The sequence below is a fragment of the Pituophis catenifer genome, unplaced genomic scaffold (genome assembly GCF_029215685.1).
Source record: "Pituophis catenifer annectens isolate HBS135680 unplaced genomic scaffold, rPitCat1.0.hap2 SCAF_3, whole genome shotgun sequence".
Taxonomy (NCBI): domain Eukaryota; kingdom Metazoa; phylum Chordata; class Lepidosauria; order Squamata; family Colubridae; genus Pituophis; species Pituophis catenifer.
In genome coordinates this window covers 73,196,367-73,220,401 of record NW_027256883.1, presented here as the reverse complement: position 1 = coordinate 73,220,401, position 24,035 = coordinate 73,196,367, and the positions used below count along the sequence as shown (strand labels likewise).

The 24,035-nt window shown below is 36.4% G+C and overlaps 1 protein-coding gene across 2 annotated transcripts in view; it reads left to right on the top strand.

Moving 5' to 3' along the window:
* The window catches only part of EXOC2 (exocyst complex component 2), an 87,487-nt gene extending 82,147 nt beyond the window's left edge, over window positions 1-5,340 (top strand). For both annotated transcript variants that reach the window (XM_070942544.1, XM_070942545.1), the window contains exons 26-28: window positions 84-145; window positions 2,323-2,382; window positions 4,596-5,340. In XM_070942544.1, the coding sequence (XP_070798645.1) occupies window positions 84-145; window positions 2,323-2,382; window positions 4,596-4,689 (216 nt within the window). In that variant the 3' untranslated portion in view covers window positions 4,690-5,340. The remainder of the gene's footprint in view (window positions 1-83; window positions 146-2,322; window positions 2,383-4,595) is intronic.
* Window positions 5,341-24,035: the final 18,695 nt, after the last annotated feature.

The following is a 24,035-nucleotide window of genomic DNA, read 5'->3' as shown; positions in this document are numbered from 1 at the left end:
ATCCCTAAAATTTGTTTAGCAGATCTTAAATATTGTAAAATCAGATGCTGAAGATGTAATACTGGAATATTTTTGTCCTTCAGGCTCGACTTGAAATTTGTGCCTTGAGAGATTCCGTGTCTGTATTCCTCACCTCTGAAAGCAAGTAAGTAAGAAAAAAAAGTGACAGCATCAGTTAACACCTTTTTTTTAATAAAAATAATAAAATATGCTCCAAAAAAATGAAAAAGCCCTTCATAAAATGTCTTAATGTAAACATGGGTTAATTGAGATTCCCAATACCATGTTTGTGATCTCTGGAACTACTTCTAATCAGATACAAAAAATTAGTAGAGGCTTCCTGTTGATTTTGAGGAAGAAAATACCCCCATACACACACAGAGAGACACACATAGAGTGTGTAAGCCTTAATGGAGCCTCACTATAACTTTAAAAAAAAACTTCGACATCACCACCACCATCCAAAATGGAAGAAAAATAAAATCTTGATTTTTACTTATTTTGCTGCAATACCCTGATCCATTACATTCATGGTCACCACAAAACATTAAGTTGAGCCCTTGTAATCAAATGAATTTATTTATATATTTCCATTTCAGCTTAAAATTGCATATGACTCCGTAATTTTCTTGGTATTTATTTGATAGCTTTATTTGTTTAGTTAAAAAAAAAGGGGGGGGTTAGGGGTGAACCATGAGTTTGGTATGGGATTAGACTACATCCCTTCCTTAAAATATCTGTAGGTATTCTATATTTTCCAATCATTCCATTTCCAGTCTTAAAATCAATCTTCCCAGCCTGTTGGGTATTAGAAGTGAAGTGCCAATATATATAATCTGTGTGTGTATATGTGTGTGTGTAGTTGTTTGTTCAAAACTTCTTCATGGGATCTTTTGTTTTAATTTCCCACAAATAATTTCCTCCCCCAAAAACATCCTATTAGCTTCTCATTGTTAGCTTTTCATACAAGAATCTCTTCTCCCCTCGCCACCACCCCTCCCCCCCCCCCCGACAATTTCATCAGGTCTCCCCTAGCATAAGATATATTTTCCTAGGCAAATTCAAGCAGCTCTTTAGCTTTCAGAACATTTTTTTCAGTACAATATGGGTTGGATTGTTTTGCCTGGAAATAACTCAAGGCCAACACTTTTAGTATTGTAATAATAATAATAATGTCACCTAATCATCCTGCTTTCTATTTTCCCTGCAACAACAATCCTATGAGGTGGGTTGGGCTGAAGAGAGAGTGACTGGCCAAAAGTCATTCAACCTTCCTCAGAAGGAAGGCCCAAATCTCACAGTCTCCTGGTTTCTAGCCCAAAACCTTCACACTACATCAAACTGGCTTTCATGAATGGTATCATGACCACTGACTAATAACCAACAATTCATTTGCTTTCTGTTTTCAGGAGTGTGTTTTCCTGACTATTGTGAAGCCTTATGGTATATGGAAAATCAGTTGAGCGAAATTTCATGTCTACCTATTACTAGTGGGGAAAAAATAGTGTTTGTTATAAATGGATATTTCCTAAGAGGTTTTTATTTTTTTAATTATTTCCCTCAGTGAAAATTCATTAATGTCACAGGTCTGTCTGGATTTCTCAGGAAAAATCCTTGAGCAGGGACTTAGCCACCATTTAGGCAACTACAGATCTTCCTGAGTAAATGGCATTCTAAAAAGGAATATTCTTCCTATTCTAACCAATTGCTGTTATACTGGAATAGTCCTTAAATTATTGGCTAAGCCTCATGCAGTGTGCATGAGGCTTCCTAGATGAGTTTGAAAGCATATCACAGATGTTTAGCACAGATTAAACTCATTTCAATAGAAGCAATCCATTCGTTTTCTGTCACCAACAGTGAGGAGAGACCAGTAAGTCACATGAAAGCAACACCTCTATAATACAACATCCATTTTCATATTAAAAAGACTGTCTTTTTTATTAAAGGATAAGGTTTAGAAATATCCACATAAGGAAGATAGTTTTAGAAGGCAAGATAAAATTGCAAAGTCAAAATGAAACTGAGAACTGAATGATGAAAGCTTTAAATTCTGTGGAATAAAATGACGACATTGCATGTATATGTGCAAATATGTATGTGTGTGTGTATGCACACGAACTCTGAAAGCTATCCAGAAATCATTCCTATAAGTGGCTCTTAATTTGTATTAATTTTAATGGTAAATATTTTGTAAGAATTTGCAGGTTGCATGTCTAGCTTCAAATGCAAACACATATAAGGCACACAAATAACATAGAGAGATTGGAAATTAATAATTTTGGTCAACTTGTGTAAGGGAAATATCTGTTTAATTTACAGCTCAAGCTTTAAGCAAGCTCTGGAAGCCTTGCCTCAGCTGTCAAGTGGTGCGGATAAAAAGTAAGTTGGTATCCTTTTATAATTTAGAAGGTGCATTTTGCAAATATTACAGCGGTTGAAGCATTCATTCCTTGAGGAGAAACCTATTTTTGATCCAAGGCATGGCAAATACAATGATAGTGGTGGTGTTTCCATTACACCATTTTCCACGCACACAGTACATATGGACTTTAATGTGATTTATCATTATAACAATTCTGCAAAGATTACAAACGACTGACTTTTTGAAACATCAGCAAGACACTGGAGAGCAGGAAGAAATTTGTTCTTGGATTATCAATGTCCAAAATAGAACTCTTTATTTAATTCATTACAGTGGCCTTGAAATATTCCCTTATTTGTTCATTTCCCCTAAACTGAACCAAACAGCAAAATTTTCATGGAAGAAGCTGGAATTCGAATTGCTTCCAACTCCTCAAAGTTATTGATACGTTAAATAATAGTTTTCCCCCAGAATGCAATTTATCTGCTAAAACACAAATATGTTCTTGTTACTTCTGCAAGATCAACACTGATTACACAGCAGCATTTCTAATAATGAATTCAAAGGATTTAGACCTGTTGATAGTAATAAAATAGACTTAAGACTGACTTATGAAATATCAACTATATGTAGATGCTGTATTTTTACTCATTCCTGCAAGATGGTGTTGAGGTGTTGAAGTAAAAGCTCACATGCTCATATCCTTTTAGTTACTAGATCTAGTACAGATTATATAGCTGTGGAATTTACTGCAACTGTTAAATAGTGTTCTTTTTTTTATTTTCAAAAAGGAAATCAATGACTGCCTAAAATATAATTTAACATTTTAATGTAAGCTTAAATTGCCTTCCTTTTTTTTTAGTTCGTGTATTTTTGTCAGGGACACTAAATTTTTTGATCGTGATTTATGATTTTCAGAATATTTCCTGAATGCTGGATTTAACCAGTGAAGTAAACAAACAATAAAAGGAAAGCAAGACACTAAAGTAAAGGGCAGACAAAACAGTTCAGTTTTGATTGTGCCACACAGTTCATATATAAAACAACATTAACTAAGATTCTGAATTTAGGTTACATGACCTATCTAAATTTTCTTAAATTATTCCTGCTCTTTAAACAACGTTAACCTCTCAATGTCATATATCACGGTGTTAAACACGTGGCATCACATTGCCATGACATGACATTTTGTGAGTTTTTTTCCGTTCGCAGAGCTGGGGTGGGCATGGCCTGTGCGTGACACATCTAGTCTGCAAGCCGCCAGTTTTACACCCATCATATATGCTTAATGTGGATAAATTCTGCAGCGTTCAACAAGACTCATTTCTTAGGAAGCATCAAGAGTTCCACTTAAAAGTTAAGAGCAATTATCTCCCCGTATATCAATCTACATAAAATTATTCTTAAGAATATCAATATCTTTGATTATTAGGAAAGAAAAATATTTGTATACAAATGATTATGTTTTGTATTTACAGTTTATTTTGAACACACAAAAGGCTGTTGAAGTTGTGAATCTTATTCCACCAGGACTCAATCTGTATAAATGCACTTGTATTCCTCAGGAAACAAAATAAAAATGCATAAGGTTACATACCTATAAATAGTGCATCTGCCTATATGTAGTCTTATTGATAACAATTTCTGACATCTTGGAAAGACAAGCTAAATATTTTGGTAGAAGTGTTTGTAGATTACTCTGAATTACTGAGATTGCCTGATAGAGAACAGGTTTGTTAGGAAACAGATTGCATGGAAACCAAATTTAAAAACTAAAGACCACACAAGGATATTATTAACAGTAAGACAGATCCATTTTACAAATAGTCTAAACTCAGCATATCATTTCATGTATCTGATAAAATGCTCTGTAGTTCTCAGGAATCTATTTCCCCTCCTACCATCCCCATTCCTGCCTCCACTTTGTGTGGTGGAATCAGTGGCAGACAGGAAGGAAGCCCCGTAGAGGAAGTTAAAAGATATTCCAGCATGGACTCCATAGGTGGGAGGAAGCATATGAGATCAAACACTGAGGTCTATATCAGGCTTTCCCAGGAAAAGAGGCAGTCTGGTGAGATTGTTGTGAACTGGGGAATCAACAACAAGGAAGCCTCTTGACCTAACCTGAGAGTAGTTCTGGTTGCTTATGCCTGACAAACTAGCTCTTCATTGTTCTTGAATTGCACCTAAACTCTTCAAGTCAGTCAATATCTTAATTTTTTTTTTACAGATTTCTGGAAGAACTACTGAACATATTCAAGAGCAGCATGCAGTTTCAGCTCACCTGCTTTCAAGCTTCTTCTTCCACAATGGTGAAGACCTAATTCTGAAACTGAATTCATTCCATGAAAAGGGAACCATAAATGCCATCAGTTTTGTTCTCAAGTAACTGTACTCCTCTTTGCTGTGACCTCATTTTCTTGAATCAAAATTCAGAGTAAAATTATTAATAGATCTATTGCTTCTAGAAATAGCAAACAGTCCCATTTTGTTTTGATGAGAATTTACTCTGAAACATTTTAAACAGCAATATATCACAGTATGCTTAATAGCTTGGCAAGCTGGTTGTATTTATTATCCTAATAAATGTTGACAAGTGATGTCACCAGATTCCTTAAATTTCTCAGCATATTTACCAAAATGTTCTAAAATTCTCCATATCAGTAGAGATGTTTGGTTCATTAAATGATGGCATGTGTACTTGTATCATCATCTATCATCACACATAGACCTGAAAATCCATTGTTTGCCTGCTGGCCTCTATGGAATGAATTCTTTCAATCAGATGTATACAATGGTATGTGGGAAAGACCTTGGGTGAGTAGGCCAAGAGACACTGCCAAGGGAATGATCAGATAAGAGACAGTATAGCCCACAACTAGATAATGGGGAGGACAAGAAACTCAGACGAGACCCTCCCTACTTTCTCAAGATGTAAGGGAGATTGAGGGGAGGGTTAAACTTTGAAGCTTGCAGGATTCTGTTAATGTAGCTTTATAATAAAGTTGAATTAGCTTATTTACTTGTGATTTGTATCTAATTTACCCATCAAGGCCAACAACATACTGCATTGCAATAGAACTCTTCTCAGTGAATTGATTATGTCCATCAAGCCACGATTGATTCTTAGATTGATTCTCCAGGTTGATCCAATGGTGAAATTGAGTTCATCCACTTTTCTGCTGGTCATCCTCTTCTTCTCTTTCTTTCCATATTTTGTAGCACTTGCAGACTTCTTCAGATCACTGGGTTTTCACATGTGTCCAAAATATCATAATTTGAGCCTTAAGTGAGAACTCTGAATTGACTTGTTCTATGATTCATTCATTTGTTTTTTTGGCTGGCCATAATATTGTCAGGGTTTGTCTCCAGCACCAGCATTCAAAAGTGTCAATCGTCTTTATATCCTGCTTCAAGTTCAGTTTTTGTTTGCATAGCATCACAAGCTAAACCACTGAGTAAACATCAGTAAATTGCCATTGAGATGATGCACAAGTTGCTTTTGTATATATCCTTAAATACTTTGTTCCAGAATATTTTTGGATGTATGTTTGCTATTTCAATCTGGAAGACAGAGTATATATATAAAGAAGTTATCTCTGTGTGAGAGTTTGTGAATCTAGGAAAGATAAGCCAAGCAAACTAAATACATAATTGTTTTTCTACGTTCACATAATTGTAGTTATATGCATATTTACAACTATTAAAACCTCTTTTACAAGAAAAGATTATAAGATTTGTAGATAAACACACAATGATGTATTCTAAAGAACCTGAAAAAGTAAAAATGATTCCATTTTTACTCAGCTTTTCAAATGTTATGAATCACAGTACTAAGGAAAAACAATCCAGTCATCAAGGCCATTTTTACCTGTCAAATGGATTAATGTGCATCAAAAACTTATTTCAAGCCAGGCTGCTTATTATTACCTTTACAAAGTAATCATTCAGGTTTTGAAGTTGCTACCTCAAATTCAGACTTGGAAGCCCCAAATGTGTATTCATAAATATCTGCTTCAGTATTTGCTTTTCAATTATCTTGTGATCTTAACAAAGTGAAGTCAGTTATCTTGATAACAGCATTGAAAGTAATACAGGTATTTTCATTTGTGAAGTATTTAGTGACAAGTTCAGAACTTGAAGCAATGTGTCTTTCTCATCAAGCTTTCCTTTTTCTCCCATTTCCAAGTGAAGCCATTATACAATAATTGCTGAGCAAGGATGATTCAGTAATTGTTATTACATACATCATGTTTTCGCACCTTTTATCAATCCCTGTCATTGTCTCCTCACACATCACTTCCCCCTTGATATTTATTTATGAATTCATATAACTGCTGAACTCAAATTTTGTGTCCCTGGACAGTGTACAAAACAACAACAACAAAAACGCCGCTAATACAAACTAAGAAAGCTCATTAAAATATACAATAAAATGACAAACAGAACTGAAATCTTCTGCAAACCCACATTGGAAATCCGACTCAACCTGGCCCTAAAGTCAGGTCTTCACCAACCTTCCTGCAGGCTTGTAGAATTGTGGCCAACTGTTTATATCTAGGGGAGGATAGGGATTGCCCCAGAGAAGACAGGCATCCTGGGTCCCATAAGATACTGTTTTAATGAAGGGATCCAGAGTGTTTACCCTCATTGGAAATTGTTGGACGGGCCTATATCCTTACAAGTGAACAATCCTATAGAAAAACTGGTCCTATGTTATGTAAGGCTTTTGATGGTGAAATTCCAACTAATTTCTTCAATCCAACAGGGATGGCCTATAAAACGTTCTGGAAAAACTATAATAATAACGATGACATTCTTTGAAAGGAATAATACATGTAAACATCTCAGTTTGCTGCACTTATCGTCTGACCTGAATCTCCTTTTCTTCCTTATAAAGACAAGTGGGCCTCAAGGACCACAATCAGGATGAGCAACTCTGTCACTAAATGCCAGAGTGTTAAACAAGGTCTCACATGACTGCAATTTTACTGCTGGCTTTTCCATTGACTCTGCTTCCTGCGGAAGCCAGTTATGAAATGCACAAATGGCAATCATTGGACTGTAGGCCGCTCCAACAGTTGAAAATGCCCATTGCTTGAAAAGTTCTTGAACCTTGGTCACAGGACCATTGGGAACTAATCATAAAGTTCCATTTTTAGCACTGTCTTAATTTTGAATGGTCGCTAAACAGGGCAAAGTTTACCTGACTACAAGTCATAGACCTAAAGGGAAAAGAAAGCAAACCAAGATCTGTCATCTCCACTTTCTGGGACTGGCTACTGTTACTAAATACTAAATACTATGAGATTAATAATTGACGTCCACTCCAGTGGTGGGTTGCCCCCGGTTCACACCGGTTCTATAGAAGCGGTAGTAAAACCGGCAGGAGGCCATGCCCACTGACCCCGACATCATCAAAACGCTTCTGCGCAGAAGAGCGTGCGCATGCACAGAAGAGCGTGCCCATGAGCAAAGCAAGCAGTAGTACAAAGCGGTAGTAAAGGTAAGTAGAACCCACCCCTGGTCCACTCTGATGGACATGTGACTAAGCAAAGAAATATTGGAGTAGGATTCACATCTTAATATGGGAGATTCTCAAAGTGAATATAAAAATAAAACCAGAAACTTTTCTTTTGAGTTTAACGGAAAAAGACTTGGGGGAAAAAAAATGGGAACTTTGATGTTGTAAATGTTGACGGCAGCAAGATTACTTTATGCACAAAAATGGAAGGATATTTTGGATGAATGGCTGCAGAAGTTGATGGAGTTAGCAGAGATGGTTAAACTGACACCTCTTATTAAAAGACAAAAACACAGCTACTTTTGTTTCTACATGGAAGCCGCTACAGGACTCAAGGTGTAAAAAAAATGAAACTTTGGTTTTGGGTTTTACCGATTAGATAGGTTTGTTGTTATAGAAATGGCTAGTTTATACTATTATGTAAAAGTAAAAAAATTGAGGTTTGATGCAGGGGTGGGTTCTACTTACCTTTACTCCCGGTTCACAACAGGAGCGTGTGTGCGTGCTCCTGCGCATGCACAGAAGCTTCTACATATGCAGAGATCATCAATGATGACGTCTGGGTGGAGCCTCCTGCCAAACCGGGAGCAACCCACCACTGGTTTGATCTTATTATTCTATTGCACCAAAGGGAGTCGGAAGTCAATGCTTTTTCTTTCTTTTTCCCCTTTTTCCTACACTTTTCCCTTCCCTTTTCCCTCTCCTATCTTTCCTACTATTTTCTTTTGTATTTATGTATCTTATAGTATTAATACATGAATAAACTATTAAAAAATTAAAATAAATAATTGACACGTCACACTATGTATAACAGCATTCCCAATGCATTTCTTTTTCACCTTATTTCTCCTTCAGAGAATCCTGGAAAATATAGTTGCCTGATTTGTTTCTTCACCAAGGTTGCCACAATTGAGCTAGCATTTGTTTCTAGATAATATCTTAGTAAAAAGGTTAAGGAAATCACTTGCCATTTTCCTGACCTTCAAAAGTAAGTGACAGTTTTTGAAGGGGGCTTTTCATGCATTTTTGAGAGGAAAAGCTAGTTCTTTTTGATCCCCACTTGTGAGAGGGAAAAAAATCCTGGTTGGGGCCCTTAATGATGAGGGGAAAAAACCTAAGGGAAGCTGAATATAAGTGGCTGGAGTTCTGAGCTCTAGATTTGTAGGTTATCTTTTTAATCAGAGTCTTTCTCTTCAGTAGAGTTTATATCATATTGTTAAGGAAAACCACAGGGGACTATTTAAGGGGCAAGCCACAAACTGAGTACCTCAGTACCAAGTGCATGTATAGTAAGAAATACAGGAGGGAATGTATCAAGCCTAATTGGAGTAGTATATGTGGCAAATTGTAATTGGGTGGCCATGTGACCTGCATCACGGATAACAGCCCTGCCTTTGAAAAGGTTTCAGCTGAAAGTAGCACCAAGCTTACTATTAATTGAGATGCAGTCATTAGGATGCTGATACAATAAAATAAGATTAAATTCCTAATCTAGTAAACTTCTGAACATGCAATAAGGAGACATGCCATATTATCCCACCGTTTCGGAAAAGCAATTGGCCCTGAGCTACTTCTACAGGACTATCTCTTGTCTGAAGACCTGAGCTGTTCACATTTGATTTGGAACAGAGAATTCTGGAAGATTCCATTAGCCCTTTCTATGACTTTGATTTAGTTGTTTTGACAGTGGCCTGATATTTTTTCTAGGAGTTACTCCTCAACTGTAAATTAAATGCAATCACCCATATACAGGATTCTGGACAAAATAGAAGCAGACCATATCCAGAATACCACAATCCAGATTTACTTTAGGAAACCATAAACTTGCCACTGAAAGTTGAGAGGAAGGAAGGAAGGAAGGAAGGACCCTGCCATGAGGATGGCCATATTTAGCCTCCAAGCAGAAATTCAGAAATTGGGATAGGATGAGTGTTAGAATGGTTGGAATTAAGTCTATCTAGTCTAATGAAGAGAAAGACTAAGATTGATAGCAATCTTCCAACATTTGAGGGGTAGTCACAGAGAAGAATGGGTTGACTTATTCTCCAAAGTACCTGGGGGCAAGACAAGAAGTAATGAGAGGGATCCTGTTGTAACCTTGCTGGATGCTACCATTTAGAATATACAATCTATTGTAGAAAAGCCTAGTTAATTAAAAAAAGGAAGACATTGTACAGGAAATTTTCTATGCTTTTGTTGAGCCAAGGAGAGAACACTCCAATATTGGAAATGTATTTTGACATAAATATTGAGCAATTAAATTAGCTCTTGAACTTCTAAATAAAGATTGAAATCCAATCAATTATGATCTCTAAGGGAAGATTTTCATTTATTCATTAGTTGTGCCATCATATAGTTAAAAAAAAGAACAGCAGTGGATAAAAAGAAGAAAAAATAAAAATGTGTCTCTGTGTGTATAAACAAATACATGCACACTTACATGGGAAAGTCAATTTTACTATATTAACTAGTATGTCAAAAACTGTTCTTGACAGTGCTACCACCCTCGGCTGAAGAGGTTGTAGGGGAAAAAAATGCCTTTAAAAGCCTCTGGCGATCCCAGCTGAGTTGCCTGATCGTCAGAAGCTTCTAAAAGCATTTTTTTCTGCAACCTCTTAAGGTTGTAGAAAAAATGCTTTTAAAAGAAAAAAAAAAGTTGGCCACGCCCACCCAGTCACATTACCCACCACCACCACCAAGCCACGAACCGGTAGTAACAAATTTTAGATTTCACCCCTGATTCAAAGCCATTCTTGAAAAGCAGAATAAATGGATTCAAATTTCTATCTTCTGCTATAATTCACTGCCTTGCCGACTGCTGAAACATTGCCTCAAGAGTTCCCAGGATAGAATAAGGAAGATCTGAGTTTTAAAATTGCTCATCGGTGGTTTTGTGTCTTCTCATTCCCACTCAAAGGCATCAGCTTAGCCTTTCAGGATGTGTCTTCTTAATTCTTTGAAGCTGGAAAAATTCCCTTGTCTCTTAAGGTCTGAAATGAGAGCCAATACCGCAACATCAACTCTGCAACATCAACCTTACCAGAGTGAAAGGGTTTCTAAAACCTTTTGCAGAATTCTTCAGGGAAACGAAGATTCATTCCTTCTGAATAGCAAGTCTGGAAGATGCTGCTAAAATCTTGACAATTTTGGACATTTATTCTTATGACTGTGAACAGCCTCAGGAGTAACTGAACTCAGGGCTAAGAAAAAAAAACAACCTGTTTTGTCTTCCATGGTTAAAAGAAAAACCTGTCAGAGTCAAACAAAGACCACAAAATTCAAATGAACTAGTCTAATCGTTCAAAAGAAATGATTTAATGCAACCCATCAGTTAAACCAGCCTTATTGGTCATTGCCTTGTGGGCTACCGAATGATGTTTCAGTTCCATTATCTTAACACTCCGGCACCAGGATACTCTGTGTTGTTTTTGTTGTTGTTTTATTAGAGATTCTGGGCTTACTTCTCTTTCAGGCTTTGACTGAACTAGAAGCTGAGTGCATTTATTTAACTTTGAAGAAAAATTCCCCCCCAAGATTCTAAGAAGGCAATTATCTCCCAACTTTTGTTTAAACTATGCAGTGATCTGAAGTAGAGTACCTTCATCTCAGTAAAAACATCACAGTTGAAATGTCACATCTTTCTCTGTTTTGCTGCCTCCTGATAACAGCAAGAGTTGAAATGACCCTCCAGTACTTACTCAACTTCAGCAAAAGGCCAGCATTAACCACAAGAAACCACAGCCTTAAAACAAGCTAAGACTTCGGGTACAGCAAATGCCAGTCAAGAGAGCAAGTTCAAAGGAAATAACTAAAGCCAAAGAGTTGGTTTGCAGAAAGAAGGCACAGCTCCTCTCTTGACACAAGGATACTCTTCTCCAAAAATGCCTTCTGTAGGCTGATTTCCCAAAGCCCCAGGCTGTAAGAGGCAATGGAATAGCCGTTAATATCAAACAACATTAACTATCTTTTATTTTGTTTACATATTAGCTCCCATACAGTAATAGTGATAGCTCTTAGACTTATATACTGCTTCACAGTGCTTTACAGCCCTCTCTAAGCAGTTTACGGAGTCAGCATATTGCCCCCAACAATCTGGATCCTCATTTTACCCACCTCGGAAGGATGGAAGGCTGAGTCAACCTTGAGTGACCCTGCCAAATTGCAGGCAGCCGGTAGTCAGCAGAAGTAGCCTACAGTACTGCATTCTCACCACTGCGCCACTGCGGCTCATGCTTTAAGGCAGTGTTTTTCAAACTTGGCAACTTTGAAGCAAGGTAAAGCATGCTAACTGTGGAATTCTGGGAGTTGAAGTCCATCCATCTTAAAGTTGCAAGTTTGGAAAACACTGTTCTAAGGTCTCCACCAATCTTTCATTCTTTTGATTATTCACCAAAAGACCAGTAATCTAAACACATCTTGCAAAAAAAAAAAAAAATTAGCTGCATTCTAAACCTTCACCAACAAGGCAGAATCAGGAGATGATAAGGCTTCCTTCCTCCGGTTGAACCTGAGGTCCTCCAGCTGAGGTGAACTTACAGTCTGGATCTTCACGAACCTTTGGCCAGTCTGCCTGGGCTGATGGAAGGCAGTTCAAATCTTTGCAGAGCACCAGATTATAAAAGGCAGTGATAAAAGAGATGGAAACAGGGCCTACAAGATCCATGGAAAGAATCTCTAAATCTCAAGACTGTAAGAAAGGACAGATTTCTTGAAGGCCCCCAAGATGATGAAAATCATAACAGGTGTGACTTTCATAGTTTGAGGTCCAGCACAGAAAATGAGCCTGTGGAGGTTACAAAAGGCAAAGGTCTCAGGAATAGGCAAATTTATCAGAAGACTACATAGGGGGAAAAAAATAGCGTGTATGATTTCATCTCTTGAAGGACATGCTCAAATTGATGTATTTCTCCTTTTCTTCTGTTTACTTTTTTTTCCATGGTGCAAATTTGTCCAGAAATCAAGCTAGAACCTGTGTCCAGTCCTGGCACTGCTGCCTCTGAAATTATCACAGTTTTCAGTTACTTCCCTAATGAACATGCAATAGTTTTTTTTTCTTGTTTAACACAATCAGCCTGTAAACTGCCTCATTGGTGATGTCTAGATGAGGTGAGCAGCTTGTAATATAAACCCAGCAATTAAGAAAGAGAGAAGTGAAGTGGGGGGGGACCTTGAATACCCAAAGGAAAAACAGCCCAATCTAGCACTCTGACTCAACCTTTCCCAGACTGGAAGCAACAGCAGCTGTCGAAATGCGATGCACAAGCATAGAGAGCCATTTTAAAGTTCTACAGGAAGCTTAAAAGAAAGGAGACGCAGAGTTTAAACATTCTCACATCCAAACGGATGAGTGTCATCTATTCAGCAGCATGTACAGTAATGTTAATACATAACTGGGATATGTGACAGGAACATGACACATAAAACTAGGATTATAAATAACCCTAGTTTTTCAACTATTCAATATGCCAGAATGATGCAGAAAGGACATGTGCATGCTGCTATTGTGATGCTTGACATCTGATGCAAGCATGTATAACATGCTATTTGTGTGATGGTGTTTCATCATTTGCCCCTTGTGGACATACATGGACACCAGAAATAGGAACCCGTCCCTCTGTGAGCAGTTGATTCTTCAAACTGGGATATGTTTTGACAAAGGAAGCTCTTGTTATGAGGTATGGTAGCATTTAATAGAGGCTTGCTTGCCATAAACTCCATTCCAATTATTCTTCAATCAGCTCAAGCCCACAATATGCTTTAGAGACAAGTTTGCTTCAATTACATTTTATTGCCAGGATTTTGTCATCACTCACATGGTTTGTTTGCTTTTATTTCTTGAGTAGCCATGAAAATTTGCTGGAGGGGGTGAAACTGCTGGATTTAAAAGAAACTATTTGACAATGAGAAAAACATTTCTAGTGAAAAACCTACTCTGCATTTAATAGTGGATTTCTGATGGTTTTAAATGCTCTCCTCAGTCTTCTCTTGCAAGTTGTTTTAAATAACAAGATTTTTGAGAGTTTCCTATGAAAAGAAAAAGAAAGCCACTACAAATATATCTTATTACAAATATGTTAAATGGGATTTCCTTTTCTCACCTAGGACTATTTTCAAAATCCCCAAAACATTTCAACCAGTACATGTTAAATTAAGCAAATATAAATCAGAGAGCATAAAGGATTGTCATACTGAACTGAAACATCATAATTTCCTTCAGGTTTAGCAATATAACCTAACTCTGGGTATACTAAACATAATCTCTCAAACATCTACACAGTACTATTCCTTTCAATTGTGAATGGAAATGTATGTGAATACAAGACTATGTTATAAGCATGACTGCAGCACAGTACTATTCCTTTCAATTATACCCAGGTATGTGAATACAAGACTATGTAATAAGCATGATCGCAGCACAGTCATGTATGTTTTTATTTATTTATTACATTTATATGGCTGTTCATCTCACACTTCTGATGCTGGGTGCCACACGCAGTGAAAATAAACAAAAAACCCTTACGATGCAACAATTTAAAAAAAAATTTAAAAAACAAGACAGTTAAAAACTGCCATAAGAAAAATGTACGATAGTATATGAAAATCCCACTGAAGTTAATGTGTCTGGAGTCTGAAATTTTGCGTAATGCTGCAATGCATGAATTATATCAGATATATATAGTCATAAAAGTTAGGGATTTTCCAATCCCATTAGTCTAGGACTCTAGGTAGATAAGTTTAAACTCATGTATAGTCTCCAGTGGAACTTATTTATTCAAAGTATGTCCCGCACATCTTAGGTGTTTAAAGCATTCTGCACTTCAGATAAGATATTGTAATAACCGGGAAGAAAACTCCAAAACAAAATACAACCTTTATTGAGTGACAAAAGTTGTCTAATTCTAAAGATCAGAGAAATCAAAACAGTGTTTCTTTTTGCCCCACATATATCCTAAAAAGGTCCAATGATCAGATAGAAACTTGTTCCAGTTAATTCAGTGTATGTTATTATTTTTATTTGCTCTTATTTGTGAGTCACTCAGAAACTTGATGTTGGACAGATCAAAATAGGATAGATAGATGATGGCAGGTAGATAGATGATAGATAGAAAGATAAATAGACGAGAGAGAGAGAGTTAGGATGGAGATAAATGATAGGATGGATAGATAGATAGATGATGATTGATGATAGATGATAGATAGATAGATAGATAGATAGATAGATAGATAGATAGATAGATAATAGGAGAAGAGGAGGAGTGCCAGATATGGTACGTTAGTTCAAAAATAAACTTTATTTCTCATTTGGTTCCAGTTCTGGGAAGCAGACTTATGGAATTGGAAAAATATACTGCTCAAAAAAATAAAGGGAACACAAGCAGAAGACATCCGAGATCTGAATGAATGAAATAGCCTTATTAAATACTTTGTTCTTTACATACAGTAGTTTATACACTGCTCAAACAACTAAAGGGAACACAAAACTACTGTATGTAACGAACAAAATATTTAATAAGGCTATTTCATTCATTCAGATCTCGGATGTTTTCTGCTTGTGTTCCCTTTGTTTTTTTGAGCAGTGTATATTATCTTTCCACCTGCCTTCTGTTGAACCTCCTTACACTATTTTAAAAAATCCTTGTTCAGTCTAATGTAATCTTTAATATGGTCGTAGACCAGCATAAGGAGGACGTGGTACAAGTCAATTAAAAACCATAGAAGATACTGGGCTTCTGAAGAAGAAAGACCAAAGACAGATCCAAAAAACAGGGCTGACAATCAAGGTGGAATGGAGAGCCAACAAGTTGTCTGGCTCTTTGATGACTCCTCTCCAGACAAGGACACTACAAGACAGTGAGCATCAGTGGGTTTACGGCTCTGAGAGATGAGAGAATAGCCAACTTGCTGGAAGACCACTGGGTTTGTATATTTCCTTTTCTAATCACTTTTTGAAAGTGTTCATTAACTGCTTTTCAGCTACTAGGAACCTTTGGGTTGACAAGTTTGATAGGTGAGTTTCCTTCAAATCTTAGCAAAATAGAATAGAATAGAATAGAATAGAATTTCAGTAGAGAGAAGTTCCCTGAGGATGGGCTTCAGCACGACTCTGAAAGCAAGGAAGACTAAACTTCTCACCCAGTGGCCGGCCCAAATTGGATCCTAGAATAGAATTCTTTATTGGCCAAGTGTGATTGGACACACAAGGAATTTGTCTCCAGTGCATAAACGCTCAATGTACATAGTAACAATGAAGTAACATATTCATAAGATACTAATAGGAGAAGGTAGTAGAAAAGATGAAAAGAATAATAGTAATACAGCTATATTACATTATTTTATTTTCTTATTTTACAGTATTTCATTCTCCTTATGTACACTGAGAGCATGTACACCAAAGACAAATTCTTTGTGTGTCCAATCACACTTGGCCAATAAAGAATTCTATTCTATTCTATTAAACATCCTTAGAAATAAGACAGTAATGTGGTAATCAGATGTTCAGCAGAATAATGGCACCAGGGGAAAAACCTGTCCTTGTGTCTAGAAGTTGAAACAGTTTAGGAGTTGAAACATTGGACATATAAAAGGTTAATTTTGAACAGTGGTCCCAGAAGTTAATTTTAATAGCATTTACCTCTATAGATAGGGTCTAAAAAATGTTATGGAACAAGTTCTACCTGACAAGATCAAGACTGATATACAAGGGATATAGAAAAAACAGCCTCAGTGGTGCAGCGGATTAAGTGCTGTTAAGTGCTAGCACTTAGCTGCCAGCTGCCCGCAATTAGTGCGAGTTCAAATCTCACCAGGCTCAAGGTTGACTCAGCCTTCCATCCTTTCGAGGTAGGTAAATTGAGGACCTGGATTGTGGGGACAATAAGCCAGCTTTGTATAGAACAACACCGCTTAGGGGGTGGCGAAAGCCCTAATAAGCAGGTATATACATAAAAGTATGCAGGCTGTTGCTAAAATGAGTCTACGGAGAAGGGCAGCATATAAATTGGACTAATAAATAATAAATAAATAAACAAACCAAGAAACAACAAACCTGGATAATTTTCTTATATTGGATTTTTTGGGGGGGGACTTTTTAAAGTTTTGAAGAAATTTGTGAGATGGGACAGAAAAAAAATAAAATCATTATGGCATTATTTGAAGAACTAAAAGTTAAGATTGTTTGAAGTAAACAAAGGACTATAAAGTTGTTGTTTTTTTAATCACAGCTAAAATGGGTATATTGTTATCTCTGGTAACCTTTAAAGGACTTTTGCTGACATCAGGATGAACATGGTAGTGGTTTATATAGTGATTTGTTTATAGACAAGAGATAGGGTATGAGAAGAGATCAAATGTTATATTTTAAGAAGAAAATTATAAGTTACTAAAATTGTTTATGTAGGTAGTCCTCAACTTGCAACAACTATTGAGGCCAAAATTTCCATTTTCCGCTAAGCAAGGCAGTTAAATGCCTCCTTGCCTTTCTGTGCATTGTTAAACCTTTATTCTCATTCCTGTATAATACTTTTTACTTGTAAATCTGTGTGCATCCTCCTCCCTCAGTGTTTTTTAAGTTTAATTTTTTAAAAAGTATCTTTCGGGCCTGAAAGGGGAAATATAAATCGAGAGAATAAAATAGCTCTGACTTTGTGCTGTTTTGAAAGTAATACATCTGAAAACATTTTATGAACGTAAGGAAAAACAGCATCATCCACAAAATGATTGACATTTTAATTTCTGTTTTCTAAGATGAACTAAAGAGCTAAAGAAGCCATAAGGAAAATTGTGTGAGTCCACTGCAGCAAAAACAAACGTATTGTGGGGTAGCCTTAAAAAAAAGATCACAGCAAACAGTTGAATGGATTTTATCTGTGACTCTTGCGCTTTGTATCTCTCCCATCTCAATACTGACACATTCTTTTGATTTATATCCCTCTATTTGATCGCTCAATGGGGCATACGTAGCATTCTCCTGGTTTTTTTCTTGCAACAACAACCCTGTGAGATAGATTGGGCTGAGTGTGACTAACCCAAAGTCAACCAGTGAGCTTCTGTGGCTAAAACTTAACTTGAACCCGGGTTTCACTACTCCAGAGTTGAATTTTTATAGCAATATGGATAGAATTGCAGAGAATGATATAATACATATTGAGTTTTAAAGCATCAATTTTCGCCTAGAAATAGTACAAACCTCCATTGAACCAAATCATCAAAAAAAGAAAAGATTATCCAGAAGAAAGAATTCTCAGCTGCCATGCAATATTCCTATAAATATTTACCGACAGTCACACTAAGATTATTATTTTACATTCTTCTTAAGATTTCTTTTTTGCAGCCAAGCATACCACCGGTCCCAACTCATATATAGCCCCAATTCTTGTCTATCTCGCAAAAGTCCGGTAAGCTTGTCTGCCTCTGCACAGTCCATGATCTTTGCGGTTAACATAGCCTCCAATGGGATATTTTTGGATTTCCATTCTTGTGCAAACGAGATCCTGGCTGCAATGATGATGTGGAGAGCGAGATACCAATTAGATTTGTTTAAGTTCTCTGGTTTCATGCCTAGTAAAAACGTTTCTGGGTTCAATTTTATCCTACATCCTATGATTTCTAAAATCCATTTTTGAATTCTGGTCCAATATTCTCTCAGAGTTGAATTTTTCTATTCATAAGATAGGAGTTTGTTGTTTATTCAAAATGTAGCATGAAAAAAAAATGGTGTATTGCTGCTTAAAAACAAAATAGGGGACATATCTGAAACACATGGGGTGGTCAATCTGCGTTTTGAAGCTGAACTTCAAAGATTATGATCTGTGAAGAGAATGGGATTTATTCCTAAAGAAAGAGCCTTATTTTGGGTCTTTGTGAATATTAAGAAAAAAACAATATTAGAAAAAGAGGAAGTGGCTTTTCCTGTGAATTCATGGAAAGAAGCAGAACAGTCAATGAAAACATTTCTTCTAACAGGACTGTAAAGTAAGCTGATTTGTCTTTCATTTAAAGGAATTCACATTTACAATGTCATTCTAATTTATACTCTGTAGGCAGTGGTTTTTTCTTCTTCTTCTTCTTCTTCCCTGAAAACTGTTTGACGAGCCCTGATGGTGTTTCCCCCACCTCCGGAGTGGTGACAACTGCTGATGTAAATAGCATACCCATTTGAAAGATCAAAGGAAACCTGTACTCTTGCTACAATTCTCTTATTTGAGGTTAATACTTGGGAAATCTATTGCTCATAAAGAGTGCACACGGCCACGTTAACATCATATCTGCCTTATTACATATTTAATTGCATACATAGGCACTTACTTTTCACCAAAAGAAAGAGTAAGCGTGTCTGGATACCAGCCATGATTGTCAGCAATAGGTTTGTCATACAACCACATATATTTATACAACTTACAGTATTGGTGTCTTGTGAGAAATTGTAGTAAAATGTTTGATCTGGGCAAGGTTGTTGACTTCAACCAGATAATGTGTACAGGAAAAAAATCTGCTTGATTTTCATTACACAATGCAATAATACTATGCAGCTGCAGGAAGAAAGTGAACTTCAGAAGCCATATCAAAATTTAAAATAGAAGGGAAAGTTATTCATGAGCTATTTGAAAATAAGATTGGAAAAACTGGATTAAAAACATCATTTTATTTATCAAACATAAATCTAAATTTAAAAAAGTATGTACAGCATAATTATAGTGCTTATATTTGATAACAATCATTTCCAGCTTTATTTTATTTTATTTTGCATTTCCATAGTCTACCAAAAGACTGCTTCTATTACTTGGTGTACTCAATGCCATACAAATTCAGTTTTATCATTGTAGTTGTAGGAATGTTTAATGTATTGCGAATTTTCTAAAGAGAAAGGTACAACACAACTAGTCCTCTACTTACAGCCACTTGTTTAGCAACTATTTGAAGTTATCACAGTGCTGAAAAAGTGAGTTATGACTGATCCTTACACTTATGACCATCATAGCATCCCCATAGTCACACGATCAAAATCTGGATGCTTGGCAACTGGCCTGTATTTATTATGGTTGAGGCCTCTCCGGGGATTCTCTCCGGGGTTACATGATCAAGATTTGGGTTCTCCTGAAACTGGCATGTATTTAAAATGGTTGCATTTAAAATGGTTGTCTGGGCTCATGTGATTCTCATCTATGACTTTCCAAAAGAGCTTGGCACCTTGAATTACTTATAACAGTGATGGCTAACCTTTTTGTCCTTGAGTGCCGAAAGCGCGCATGCGTGCCCACACCCATAATACAATGCACGCACAACACCCCTCCCTGCACATGCATGCACCAATCCGACCCCCGCATGCGTGTGCGCTCTCCCATGCCCGTTTTGCACTACTCAGAGTCTAGATGGGTATTTGGTGAACCCACATATTTCATTTCAACTCCAGCCTTGCACAGTTCAATAACGCCTACGTCACAGAATCACCCGAGAGTCATGATTAAGATGTTGTTTTCTTCCAACTTTCTGGTTAGAATGGGAAAAACAACGTACGTTTTTAATTGTTCAACTTCACTTTTCTAGACTTAAATCACTAACAATGAAAAGCACTCTTAACCATTTCTCATCCAATTAATTCAGCAATACAGTTGAGATGTATAATGCAGATTAGCCTTGTACAACTTGTCAGTCAAAGCAGGCCATATTCAGCATGTTTAATTGAATGGCATTGCTAACATGAACTCACTCGTTACAGTTAGACTTTCTCAAAGATTGGGAATGAGGCTGTAGGGTATTTATATAGTACATAAATGACTGCATTGTCCCTAGTATACTAACACAGCATTGTTTATCTTCTGGAGAGCTGTCCCAAAGGTGCTTTTTCAAGAGGCAACTGGATTTTTCTGGTTTTTCTTTGAAGATGTTTTGCTTCTCATCCAAGAGAATGGAGAGCTGAAGAAACTTCTTGGATGAGAAGCAAAACATCTTCAAAGAAAAACTAGAAAAGTCCAGTTGCCTCTTGAAAAAGCACCTTTGGGACAACCATGACCTGGATGACTGAGAATCTCCATAGACATTTCTGAGAGCTGCTTCTGCATAAGATGACTGAAGGGAAAGAGAACCCTGGTAAAAGATGGCATACAGCATTATTACTGTATGCTTAGAGAAAAATCCATGATCACATGCCTAAAGCAATCTGTACTTAAATCAAGGAATTCTCACAGATATTCACATCCACTATTAGAGATTGCATGTTATCATACAGCTTAAAATAAATTCCTCATGAGATCAAAACTTTCCCAAACTATTATGGCCTTGATGCATTTTTCTTCCAAAATCCATTTTCTCCAACAACTTTTTTCTTGAAAGATTCCAGGTATGAGTTTATTCTCACTCAAGCAGAAAGTTTTATTGTGGGGGTGGGGGAGGCGAACCAGCATAAATTGGTTAGCAGGAGAAAAAATAGCTAGCACTGGGGGTGGGGATCACACTTTCAAGGCTCTTGCATTTAAAAAAATCAAGAAATATGTATATGTAGTTTTCACTTTGAATTTGGAAATAGCTAATAAGATAAGGAAAGCAACCATATGAACGGTTATTATGAAAAGGGTTGGTAACTGTTACCAACTCTATTTATAAGGTTGCTTTTCTTGCCCAGTAGTGCTAAAAATGCATTTTTAAAATTTTATTAAAAATAGAAGAGCAATTCCAAGTATTTTGGTAATCCTAAAAATTTTTTTTAAACATTTTTGAAAGACTACAGATAGTCCTTGACTTATGACCACAATTGACCCCAAAATTTATGTTGTTAAGTGAGACATTTGTTAAGTAAATTTTGCACCATTTTATGATGTTTCTTGCCACCATTAAGTGAATCACTGCAGTTATTGAGTTAGTAACACAGTTGTTAGGTGAATCTGGTTTCCCCATTGACTTTGTTTGTCAGAAGGTTGCAAAAGGGGATCACATGACTCCGGGACACTGCAACTGCCATAAATATGAACCAGTTGCCAAGCATCCGAATTTTGATCATGTGACCATGGGGATGCTGCAGTGGTCATAAGTGTGAAAAATGGTCATAAATCACTTTTTTCAGTGCTGTTGTAACTTCGAACAGTCATAAATGAACGGTTGTAATTTGAGGACTACCTGTATTTCCTTATTTGTAGAAACAAGCAGACTTTAAAAGCTTCTTCCTCATTTACATCCCTTGGAAATGCAACTTAATAATTAAAATTAAAAATCTCAATAATTAAAAACTGAACACAACTGAACTGAACTGCATGAAATAACAGTTCGTATTATTTCTGTGTATGTTTATTTGGACATACTGAAAAATGGTTTGGAAAAATGCTACAGACGCCACATGAATACATCACTTCTGTTCATCAAAGCACATACCACATTATTTCAGGTTTCTGGACATGCCTGGAAAAAAATGTCACTACTCTAAAACTCATATTAAAGACACGATGCTTTAACAATTTGATTCATTAAAGCAACATTTGATTTCACATTTATGTGAGATTTCCTCATCTATGGCTGCTGGTTCTGGGCTGAAAAAATCTGGATAATGATTACAAAGCAGCACAGAGCTAGAGTTTTCTTTATTTCTTTGTGGCCATCTAGATTGGATTTTTCCAGCCCATGAATGGTAGCTCTACAATATCAGAAAAATCTTGTGTATTTTAATACACAGAGCCGTCCTGTCCTTATGTGAAGTACTTCCTCCAATGGTTTTCAAGTCTACAGTATGAAGCCGATATATACCCATCAACAATCTTCTCAAGAAAGCGTGACTCAGTAATAGGTTGCATTGAAATCAATAGAAAAACCTTCCAAATTTTTTATTTTAGGTCAACATTTGTTCTAGTCACATAAATCTCTCTTACATATAATACAAAGTGTTCCCCTGAAACTATAAACAGTCTGAGCTTCATCTTGGCATAACAGATATCATTCTGATATATAATTACATGAAGCAGCCAATATGAGAAACTAAATGCTAAGAGCACAAGAAATACCGTATGTATTTAGGCGTATAGGAATAAGTCTTGTAGCCTAAATGGATTAAAAATGTATACTGACATATCAAAGAAACCATCAAACAAACAAACATGAAAAGATTCAAAGAGCTATGTGGAGTTATTGTTATCATTTTCCAAGCTTAAAGAAATTTAATAGTGCAACCTATCCATGTTTATTGAGATATAACTTCCATTGAATTCAATTTGTTTACTCCCAATATGTGCTAAGGACTGTAACTAACTATATCCAGGAAAAATGTGTCAGATAATAAGGAATTTTCTGGGAGAAGAAAGAAATGGATATTATATCCCAAGGCATCATGCATCTTTAAGATGTATAAATTCAGGAATCTAGTGCCAACTGACTAACAAACTATACAATACATCCCTGATTAAATATTCAAGTTCAGTATATTTTTAATTACAAAGTAGAAATCTTTCTGTAGTAGATACTGAAATACCTGCCGCTATTTTTAAGAGAATGAGATCATATTGAGGGTTCTTCCTTGATCCAAAAGTTCTCTTTGCTATTTCAAACTGTAACCTCAGTTTTCCCTGGCCAGGGGCGATAAGAACTCTAGTCTAAATCAACTGAGCCCAACCGATTAAAGAAGACTGCAGAATATGTACCTCAAAAATATGTACCTTTATTTTTAAGTAGAAAACAAGTTTCATCTATTCTTCTGTACACTATTTAGAATAGTACACAAATGGTCCACAATTACTCTTTACATCTCTCCACATTAACCCTCCGAAATAAAGTCAACTATGTCCAAGCACTGTTTGACTATTCAGATAAAGTCCCCTATATATTGAAATTAGTTCATCAAACTTGTTCAGACAATATCCTAAGTCATCATGGGGTTTGTTGTGGTTTGGCATATGGCAGGAAACCATTATAGTCATGAAGCATAATTGATGAAAAATGTGGTTTTCTCAATAAACTACAGTTAAGGAAAATATACCATAATGTGCAATCCTAGTCTGAATTTAACTTTTTTTTTAATTTTATGTATTTTTATCCTGCCATTATTATTTTTATACATAAGTTAAGGTGGCAAACATATCGAATACTCCTTCCTCCTCCTATTTTCCCCACAACAACAACCCTGTGAGGTGGGGTTGGGCTGAGAGAGAGTGACTGGCCCAAAGTCACCCA